A 10,346-nucleotide genomic window follows, 5' to 3' on the forward strand; every position below is an offset into this window, starting at 1 on the left:
CGGGTTTGGTTCTGGTGTGCACAGGCTGGTGTAGGAATGGGCCGGGTTTGGTGCTGGTGTAGGAACGGACCGGGTTTGGTTCTGGTGTGCACAGGGCCGACTCAGTGGCACCTAACAAGAAGAACTGATCATTCCACTTTGCTTCATTTCCAGTGAAGTTAAACATTTTTTCATTAATTACTTGGGTCTTCTAGCATGTGAATCAGCTAATTATATCCTATGTTCATTCTTTGGTTCTTAATTTGTAAGTGCCCTTCTGTATTGATTTGCTTTATAAATAATATCTGTGTTAATGGGAGAGAGTAATATTTCTTATTCGATTGTTCTCTACTGTTGGTGTTTATTTTTAAGGTAATTGTAGTGCAGTCTAATTTGTATACCGTAGATTCACAGATTCAGTGACTTTTAGCAAATGATTTTTAACAAGTTGTGCTACAATCCAATTTCAGAGACTTCTGTTACCCTGTGAGATCCCATGGGTCCATTCACAGTGAAATCTTCAGTCCCTCAAACAGCCACACATCTCCTTTTCTGCCTATAGATGCACCTTTTCTGAACACTTCATACCAATGGAGTTACGATAGTCTTTTACATAGTAGTGTATAAGCTTTCCACAGTTTTACATTATAGATATGTAACAATATTTTTCCTCTTCAATTCTGCAAGCATTCTCATGTTTAGAAACTCCTTCGTTTCAGGCAGGACATGTTGGTTCTAATGTTTGTCATAAAATACTGAATTTCTAAATCCTTGCTTGTAGCAAATAACTTCCGCATCCTTTTAAAACTTGTTAGGAGTAAAGCCATCATTAGGAATTTGGACTCCCGAAGCCATTTGTCTGATGAAGAAAATTGTACAGAACAAAATGATCACAGTAAAAGTGGTGGACAAGTTGGAAAATAGTTCTCTGGTAGAGCTGGTGGATAAGTCTGTAATGCCTAGCATCAGTGTCACTAAAGTGCTCATAGAAGCAGGCTTTGCCGTGGGAGAAAAGGAAACAGTGACAACTAAAGCCAGCAGCCTGAAAGTCGATTGTGGTAAGTAAGCTTTACACCAGGTAGTTTCCATGCTGGAGTGTGAATGGTTCTGTAAGTGTGTATTAGGTCCTTTGTACTTAAATTGATGTTGAGTGCTTTTTTGGAAATCAAGCATTACTCTAAATACACTTAAGAGTTGGGAATTTTTAAAGAAGTGGACATTTTTTGCAAGTTTTTAGGTCACACACAGCTGTAGGTTCTCAGTAATGTGAATTTTTAAATTCAGTGAGGTAATAACTGTTCATTTTAAGACTGGTTAATTTTCTGATAAAAGTCACTTAAGAAGTCATTGGGCATTCATTTCTTTTTCACAAACAGACTCTTCAGTACCCAACCCCCTCTCTCCATCGCCACTCTGGCCAATGTGTTTTGCAAAGTGTCCCTTTATTTCCACAGTTCCTTTGAGCATCGAATCAGCAAATCCGTTGGAGTGGACATGGGTTGAACTTGCTGTTGACCAAACAGCAGATGTTGAGGTCTGTGTGATATATAGTCCTGGAGAATTCTATTGCCATGTGCTTAAAGAGGATGGTGAGTTGACTCTTCTGATTTACCTTTTTTTCCCCTCCAGTAAATACACTGGTATAAATAATGACTTGAGGAAGATATGTTTGTTATTGACTGGTAACAAAAGAAGGGCCAAGTGGGTATTTGTTACCTCCAAAAAAGATCTGATTCTCTTTAAAGTCATTCTTTTTCTCCTTCCACCAATCTGTCTTTAAATCAGTTTAGAGTTCCCAAAATGTCTCCTGAATTCATGTTTGAAAATTAAATTGTTGATTTTATTGAAATAATCGCCTAATTGAGATAGAGTCGCAGGAGTGTGGCATGGTCAGTGTCACAAAAACCAGTTCACTCCTGTAATCACCTCAGGCTGGAAAATCCCCCGTTAGCCTATCCGGAGGTTTCCTTCACATCGCCTCTGATCCCTGCCCTGTCTTTTTTTTTTTTTTTTTTAAAAGAACACGCTCCTTACTTCCAATAAGATAAAGTAGTTCTTCCTGGTTTTTGAACTTTCTGTAAATGAACAAATGTATATTTTCTGAGCTTTGCTGGGTTTTTTCTTCACATTGTGTGTTAGATTGATCCAGTGTTTTCACACATAGCATTAGCTCTTTCTTTATGTTGCTACATAGTATTCCATTGCTTGAACAGACCCCCTAACTGAGTACTCCTTTCTACTCTTGGCCCTTTGGGTTGTTTCCAATATGGAGCTAAAAGGAAGCTGCTTGTATATTTCCTGTACAAATCTGCACATGGGTGTGACTGCTCACATTAGGTGTGACATTCCAGAGTTATGGAAAGGAATCCTGGTATGGTGCTATTGGTCAATGAGCCGATTGCAAGGTCGGTTTGAGCTGCAAGATCAGCAGTTCAAGCTCACCAGCTGCTCCTCAGAAACCCTACACAGGGTCTCTGTGAGTCTGAACTGACTCAGCAGCTCATAACAACAACAAAGGGTACAAAGAGTGTTGTGGCCCTGTAGGGTAAGCATGGGGTTATACTATACAGGGTTGCTATGACTCGACCTTGATGACACCTAAGAGCATATAATGACAGCAAAAGTGTATGTTTATTGAATACCAAGCAGTTTCCCAGCCGGTTCTGACACATTGCACACTGTCAGTTTGAGAGTCTAAGTTGCTCCACAGCTTAACACTTTATGGTTTGTATCTTTCCCACTTGTGTCCTTCTGGTGAACGTTGTTAATTTAAATTTTTCTAAATTTTGTTACCTAGTTTGAAATCAGGGGTCCTGGTGTGATGCTGTAGGATAATCACTGGACTGCTGACTGACTGCAAGGTCCGTGTTTCAGACCCACCGGCCCCTCCTCAGAAACCTTATACACAGTTGCTGTGAGTCGGAACTGACTTAGCAGCTTTGTAACAACAATCTCATGTCAAAACAAGGATGTTAAACTAGAGAGTAAGGCTCTGCTAGCTCTCAAATTGTGCCATCTCTCATCCCTTCATCCACAGTCCTCTGACCAATACATTGTATAAGATGCAATTTAAAATTTTAACTTCTTTTTTACTCATTTCCATCTGCAATTGTATAAGAATATGGTACCAAAAAAAACCCAAAAGCTCAAAAGAGTATACAGTGGAAAGTAAGCATTTCTGTGTCTCTTATGTTTTCTAAGGATCCTTTTATATTGTTGTTGTTGTTCAGTGCCGTCAAATCGATTCTGACCCATAGCAACCCTGTGTAGGGTTTCCAAGGAGCAGCTGGTGAGCTTGAAACCACCGACCTTGCAGTTCAAACGAGTTTGCAGTCTGAAGCATTAGCCCACAGCGCCACACCAGGGCTCCTTTTTATAGGTACTGTCAGTTTGTTAGTTGTCTTCCAGTTGAAGGGTGAACTCACATATGCAAGGGAGAACTGCTTCCTAGGACTTTTTCACAATTGATTTCCCTTTTCTTTTTTGTAATGTACACAGAAACACTCAGGGGTATATAATCATTTAAACAACCAAAGGCCACATTCTGCAAGCCTGCCTCCTGGCCGCCAGCACACAACACAGCCTTTCTCTTTCCATGGGTCTGGAGTTCTCAGCTGCTCTATCTCTGCCTCCATCTCTGGTGTCGCTGATTCTCTGGTTAGGGTCCCACATTCTGCTCATGTTTCTCTGTCTTGATGGTCCTAGGGTCCTCTGTTCCTGTAAGATTAACTATTCCTCCCTTTGTGTTACAAAACTTCTACCTTTACAGTTGTGATAATCACAGTCATGATAACAATTGTTGTTAAGTGCCGTTTAGTCGGTTCCGACCCATAGCGACCCTGTACAGGGTTTCTGAGGCTGAAATCTTTACGGGAAAAGAAAACCTCATCTTCTACGGAGCGGCTGGTAGTTTTGAACTGCTGACCTTAAGGTTTGCAGCCTGATTTGTAACTACTACGCTACCAGAGCTCCTTATGATGATAATTATTCACTATTAAATCATAAGACTCTTATCCCCATCTCCTTTCACCAGACCCATCTAGACAAGATGAAAACAATTCAGTGGGGATTATACCTTCCCACCCACACTCTGAAACTGAACTCTCTCTTGAAACCTTGTAAGCCAGTCACTTTGTGCCTTTATAGCCACCACCACCCCTCATTTTAGGTAGCCAGTGTCTAACTTGCCTGTCCTTGTTGACTCTGTATACTGAGGGGACAGACTTGATCCTTAAAGTGAAGACTCCTTCCTTCTTGGTTGATATTTTGAGCTATTATATCCATAAGTATATAGGTCAAGTTCATCAAATTGTAACAATTTACACTTGCTTCTTGTGTCTGATTTATTTTATCTTCTTCTAGAAGAGATCTGGTCATCAAGTCATCAAAGATAGGACAAATGGGTACTATGTGCAAGTTTGGGCATTCTTGTGCATCCCTAGAGTTTTTAAGGCTGTTGTGAAGTGCTGTCGAGTCGGTTCTGACCCACAGCGACCCTGTTACCGGACTTTTTTTCCTTGAAGCCACTGAGTGGGCTGGAGATGCCATCCTTTTGAAGAAAAATCAAGTGCTTAACTGTGCCACACTGGCACATTTCCTTGATTGACATTTTATGTGATCACATTTGTTGCAACTACGAAACCAACACTGGTAAATTATTAATGAAATGCCAGACTATATTTGGATGTCACTAGATTTCCCACTAACGCTCTTTTTCTATTCCAGGATCCAATCCTTGAGGCCACATTGATGTTTAGTCACCGTACTTTTAAGGGTTACCTGGTGTCCAGGTGTATGGACTTGTCCTAATTTTGTTCATTTAGATGTGGATGAAGGAGGGGTTTCCAAGCATTTGTTATTAAAATGATCCTTGTAGAAATAAAAACATCCCCTGAAGTCTTAGATAAATGATCATTTATCTTAAGTAGTAAAGAATGTCTGCTGTGAGCATTGTGCCCTTTTAAAGATTAAGGATAGGGCTGACAAGAACAGTTCGGAAGATAGGACTTTTAGAGGCAGTGAATTTCTATTAAAGATCCCTGGTGGCACTTTGGGCTGTGTAACCCAAGCAGGCTTGGCAGCTTAAACCCACCAGCCCCACTGCGGGAGAAAAAATTCCAGCCTTGGAAACCCTATGGGGTTTCTATGAATGGGGTTTGGTTGGTTTGGGGTTAGAAGTCATGTTAATGGAGAAGGAAGGACTCAGGCAAAGGAGGGTGAGACCCACTCCACAGCTTGGAGAGTATAATCAGTGTCACTAAGTTGCATTGTATGTGGCGCTGTGGGCTAATGCATCAGACTGCAAAGTCGTTTGAACTGCAAGGTCAGTGGTTCAAATTTACCAGCGGCTCCTTGGAAACCCTATACAGGGTCGCTATGGGTCAGAATCGACTCTACGGCACTTAACAACAACATACATTCTGATGAAGAATCAAAGAGCACAGCCTTCGGTATGGATTGCATCTCAATGTAAAAAAAACAAAAATCCTCACCACTGGACCAATCAACAACATTTTTATCAGTGGAGAAAAGATTGAAGTTGTCAAGGACATCATTCTTCTTGGATCAACTATCAACACTCATAGGAGCAGCAGTCAAGAAATCAAACAACGTATTGCATTAGGCAAATTTGCTGCACAAGACCTTTTTAAAGTGTTGAAGAGCAAAGATGTCAGCTTGAGGACTAAGGTACGCCTCACCCAAGCCATGGTATTTTCAATAACCTCATATACATGTGAAAGCTGGACTGTGAATAAGGAAAGCCGTAGAAGTAGAAGAATTGATGCTTTTGAGTTATGGTTGGAGGAGAATATTGAAAGTGCCTTGGGCTCCCCAAAGAACCAACAGATCTGTATTGGAAGAAGTGTATCCAGAGTGCTCCTTGGAGGCCAAGATGGCCAAACTTAATCTCATACTTCGGACATATTGACAGGAGGAACCAGTCACTGGAGAAGGATATCATATTTGGTAAGGTGGAAGGTCAGAGAAAAAGAAGAAGACCGCAGCAAGATGGATTGGCAAAGTGGCCGCATCAATGGGCTCAAGTGTGGCACCAATTTTGAGGCTGGACCAGGACCAGGTAGTGTGTCGTTCTGTTGTGAGTCAGTACCGACTCAATAGCACCTATCAACAACAACAAATACATTCTGTGTACATACTCAACAACAAAAATTAAAATAAAAGGCAGAAATAATCCTTGTACTCTGTGACTTGTACATTTGAAGAATACCTTTGGAACATCTTCTTAAGTCAGTTCTAACAATAGTTGAATATCTCTTTTTTCCTTTTACTATCTGTATCTTTATAACTTTGATGTTTGTCTTTGATGGTCTGAGAATGATGACATCAGCAAACTACACACTGTAGCATAGTATGTAGTGCATGTTACTAATGACAAGATGTACGAAACTAAAGTCTATGTGCCGCTCGTGGTAACTCAAAATGCATCATAAGGTGGGGGCTTACCTGTACTTGAAGGAGCTCTGGTAGCGTAGTGGTTACGAATCGGGCTGCTAACCTCAGGGTCAGCAGTTCGAAACTACCAGCTGTTTCTTGGGAGAAAGATGAGGCTTTCTTCTTCTGTAAAGATTTGTTGTTAAGTGCCATCGGTTCCGACCCATAGCAACCCCGTACAGGGTTTCCAAGGCTGTAAATCTTTACGGGAGCAGAAAGCCTGATCTTTCTCCCGCAGAGCGGCTGGTAGTTTCAGACTGCTGACCTTGAGGTTAGCAACCTGATTTGTAACCACTACACTACCAGAGCTACCAGAGTAGAGATTTATAGCCTCGGAAACCCTATGCAGGGTCGCTATGAGTTGGAACCAATTCCGCAGCACATAGCCGCCGCCGCCACCACCTGTACTTGGCATTTGAAAGCTCCCCGTGGTCTGGGTCTTTGCAGCATGCCTGGTGTTTTCCTTCTGTTGCTAACATTTCCCCTCCTCTGCATCTCCAAACTGCACCCTGCCAAGTTTTTTTTGGTGGCTGCATTCTGTACTTTGCCTCAGAACTTCTTTCTGGAATCCCCTCTCCTTTTCCATCAAATGTGTCACACTTCAAGTTTCTGTGGGGTCTCTAACCCACGGAGCTTGCCTCCCTGGGTTCTTTGAGTACATACTGTCTGTGCCGTTTGATCTTTTCGTAACTCTTCCGACTCCTCGGGCCATGCCATGTGCTGCTGCTGCAGCTTCAGAGCAGCTCTTCTGTGACCCTTCTTCAGGCATGGGCTTCCACACCATTCCCTTGTCCACATGTGAAGGTCATGCCAGTGATAATGTCACCGTCATGCCCCAATATCATAGATATTGGCTTGACTTGTGAGTATTAAATAAATTACAAATCATTTGGCCACTAAAGGTTTTATGTTTTTCATATTGTTAGGAATTCTAATAAAGTTTATTATTATTATTATTATTATTATGAATTGAGTGATAGTTTACATGCGAGAACATTGGTTTTACATTCATCATTTCATTGCAATGATTGCAATCTCCTCTGTGCACCATCATTCAACACTATTTGCTTCTATTTCTTCTGTCTGTTTGTTTGTTTTTAGATGTACATAAAAACACTCAGGAATATGTAATCGTTTAAACAACCAAGGGCACATTCTGCAAGCCATCACTGAAGTTATTAATAAGGAATATAAGGGATAGATATTTTGTGTACTTAATAATTGTTTGAGGATGTGCCTGAGATTTTGTGATGGAAACATTTTCTTTAGAGGAAAATCTGTATCTGCATATTTGTATGCTTTTTAATATTAAGTGCAGCATGTGTTGTATTTCAGCTTTAAGTAAACTCAATGATTTGAACAAATCACTGGCGGAACATTGCCAGCAGAAGTTGCCCAATGATTTTAAGGCAGAAATGGGACAACCTTGTTGTGCTTTTTTTGCAGGTAAGTTGCAGTTGGGGTAATCTTAACTTTATTAGAACCTTACTTTTAGTAATATATTTTCTTGTTGAAGCAATTGCTTTTCACAACCAAGACTAAGTGAACACTTTTGGTATGTGTTTCCCCTTCTGCCCTGTAATAAGAAACCTCCAAATGATACTTTTTCACTTAAGCTGTGTTACACATTACTTCAATGCTTTTCTTTCCAGAATTTCTGATAATAGAATAATTTAGGTAATTATTGTTATTAAGTGTCGTCGAGTCAATTCTGACCCGTATTGACCCTGTGTAGGGTTTCCGAGGAGCAACAGGTGAGCTTGAATCACTGACCTTGCAGTTCAAATGGCTTTCCAGTCTGGCACATTAACCCACAACACTACACCAGGACTCCAAATTTAGGTAGTAGGAGGAATGTTATCTGCAGAGTCCATGTTTTCATCTGGTCATTCTTGTGCATGTTTGTTTGAAAATATATTTGATGAAATACCTTCAATTCATTGTGAGAATTTCTGCTATTTATTTTTGTATGATTTTACCAAATAGAAAGTAAAACAGTCTAAGCCATTAGTGATGAGAGTATTGTTAATCTCCCTGGATTGACAAGTATATCAAAGTTCAGTAAGTCTTGGAGTTCACATTCTGTTTATTGGCTGTGTTATGAAGGAAATCTTTGACTTTCATCAGTTATGGGCCTCTGGAATGTTTCAGAGATACTCTTCAAAGTAAAGCTTGAGAATTTTTATACAGGCTTTTGAAGAGGAGAGTGAAGTTTTGGGCTGCACTAGACAATGGATGTCTCTCTTAGGACGAGCATCTGAAATGTTTGCAGAAAGGCAACATTCCACACTAACACTTTTGTGTTACCTCTAGGTGATGGCAACTGGTACCGTGCTCTGGTTAAGAAAGTCTTACCAAATGGCAAAGTGGAAGTACATTTTGTGGATTATGGAAACATTGAAGAAGTTACTGCTGATGAGCTTCAGACTATCTCGGCGAAATTTTTAAAGCTTCCATTTCAGGGGATACAGTGTTGGTTAGTAGGTATGGTGCAGAATAAGATTTTTCTCAGCTGTCTCCTACTGCTTTTAGGGCATATTATTATTATTATTAATTGATAATAAATTGTTAATACCCATCATTTTAAGATTGTTGTATAAACTAGAAGATCCTGCTTGGAATTTTCAACTTCAGAAATGTATTTTTTTTTAAAGATATGGGTCCTGCTTTCCTGTACAGCTGATGGTGATGAACACAGGAGTGAGTGACCTTCCATTGGGGTCGGAAGGAGCCCTGGCAGCGTAGTGAGTTATGAACTGGGCTGCTAATCACGAGGTCAGCAGTTCAAATCCAGCCACTCTGCTTGAGAAAGATGAGGCTTTCTGCTCCCCTAAAGATGTACAGTCTTGGAAACTGTCTGCAGGGTCACAGTGCGTCAGAACTGGCTCAGTGGTGCACAGTACCAGTTTACCCCAGAGAAGTCATGTTGTCCTGGCACAAAATTCAGCTACATGGGAATGGATTGCAGTGTTGTTAGCACAAATGAAGAGTAGTTCCAAAGGATGGCCCATGTTATAAATAACAAGAATATGCTTTTTCATAGCATTTTTGTAAGGATTAAATGACTGTCTAGAATTGGACCTGGAATGTAGAAAGCTCTGTTTAAGTGTCTGCTGTTATTGTAAGTCATTAAAATGATGCTAAGTTCGAATGTATGTTACTGAGATGAAGTACAGTTAATATTTTCCGTGACGAAGACAAGTTATAAAGACGTGGGGCAGAGCATCATGGGTAAGAGTCTCTGGAATCAGCTCTGCTGCCTACTAGTTTTGAGGCCTTAGGCAAATTATTCAAATTGGAAAATGATTGTTTCTTCCTCCAACTCACTAAGATTAAAAGACATAAAAAAGATAATAAAGCACATAAACAGTGCTTGGCAGTATGTTTACAATAACCCAAACATGCCAAGACCACTGCCATTGAGTCGATCCTGTCTCATAGTGACCCTGTATTACAGGGGTCCCCAGGCGGGAGATCTTTATGGTAGCAGAAAGCCTCATCTTTCTCCTGCCAAGCACCTGGTGGGTTTGAACTGCTGGCCTTACAAATTTATAAATTATGATTATAAACATATAATACAGATTGCCCTTTACAAAAGAAAATTTTAGTTCTCTGTGTACAAATTTGTGTATCTCCATCAGAACGTAAACATTATGGAAGGTTGGGTATCAGAATGTTAATAGTGGTTATGTCTGTAAGCACAAAGGTTTTCATCTTCTAGTTTGTATTTTGCTCATCTGTTTCCTGTTGTTTGTACAGCAAATATCTTTCAGGTGGTTTTTGTTGTTGGTTTTAGCTATCATGATTTCTATGCGCGTTTCTCAAAATTTGCTCCCAAAATTGACCAAATAAACATGATGATTCAATTTTAAAAAGTCACATGATGGTGAGTTACTGAAAAAAAAAAAAAAAAA

The 10,346-nt window shown here is 40.3% G+C and overlaps 1 protein-coding gene across 1 annotated transcript in view; it reads left to right on the plus strand.

The window, feature by feature from the left end:
* The window catches only part of TDRD1 (tudor domain containing 1), a 53,964-nt gene that overhangs the window by 32,458 nt on the left and 11,160 nt on the right, over window positions 1-10,346 (plus strand). The window contains exons 13-15 of the mRNA XM_006831375.1: window positions 795-1,037; window positions 1,434-1,568; window positions 7,768-7,878. Coding sequence (XP_006831438.1) covers window positions 795-1,037; window positions 1,434-1,568; window positions 7,768-7,878 — 489 coding nt within the window. The remainder of the gene's footprint in view (window positions 1-794; window positions 1,038-1,433; window positions 1,569-7,767; window positions 7,879-10,346) is intronic.

The sequence above is a fragment of the Chrysochloris asiatica genome, unplaced genomic scaffold, assembly GCF_000296735.1.
Source record: "Chrysochloris asiatica unplaced genomic scaffold, ChrAsi1.0 scaffold00003, whole genome shotgun sequence".
Lineage (NCBI taxonomy): Eukaryota > Metazoa > Chordata > Mammalia > Afrosoricida > Chrysochloridae > Chrysochloris > Chrysochloris asiatica.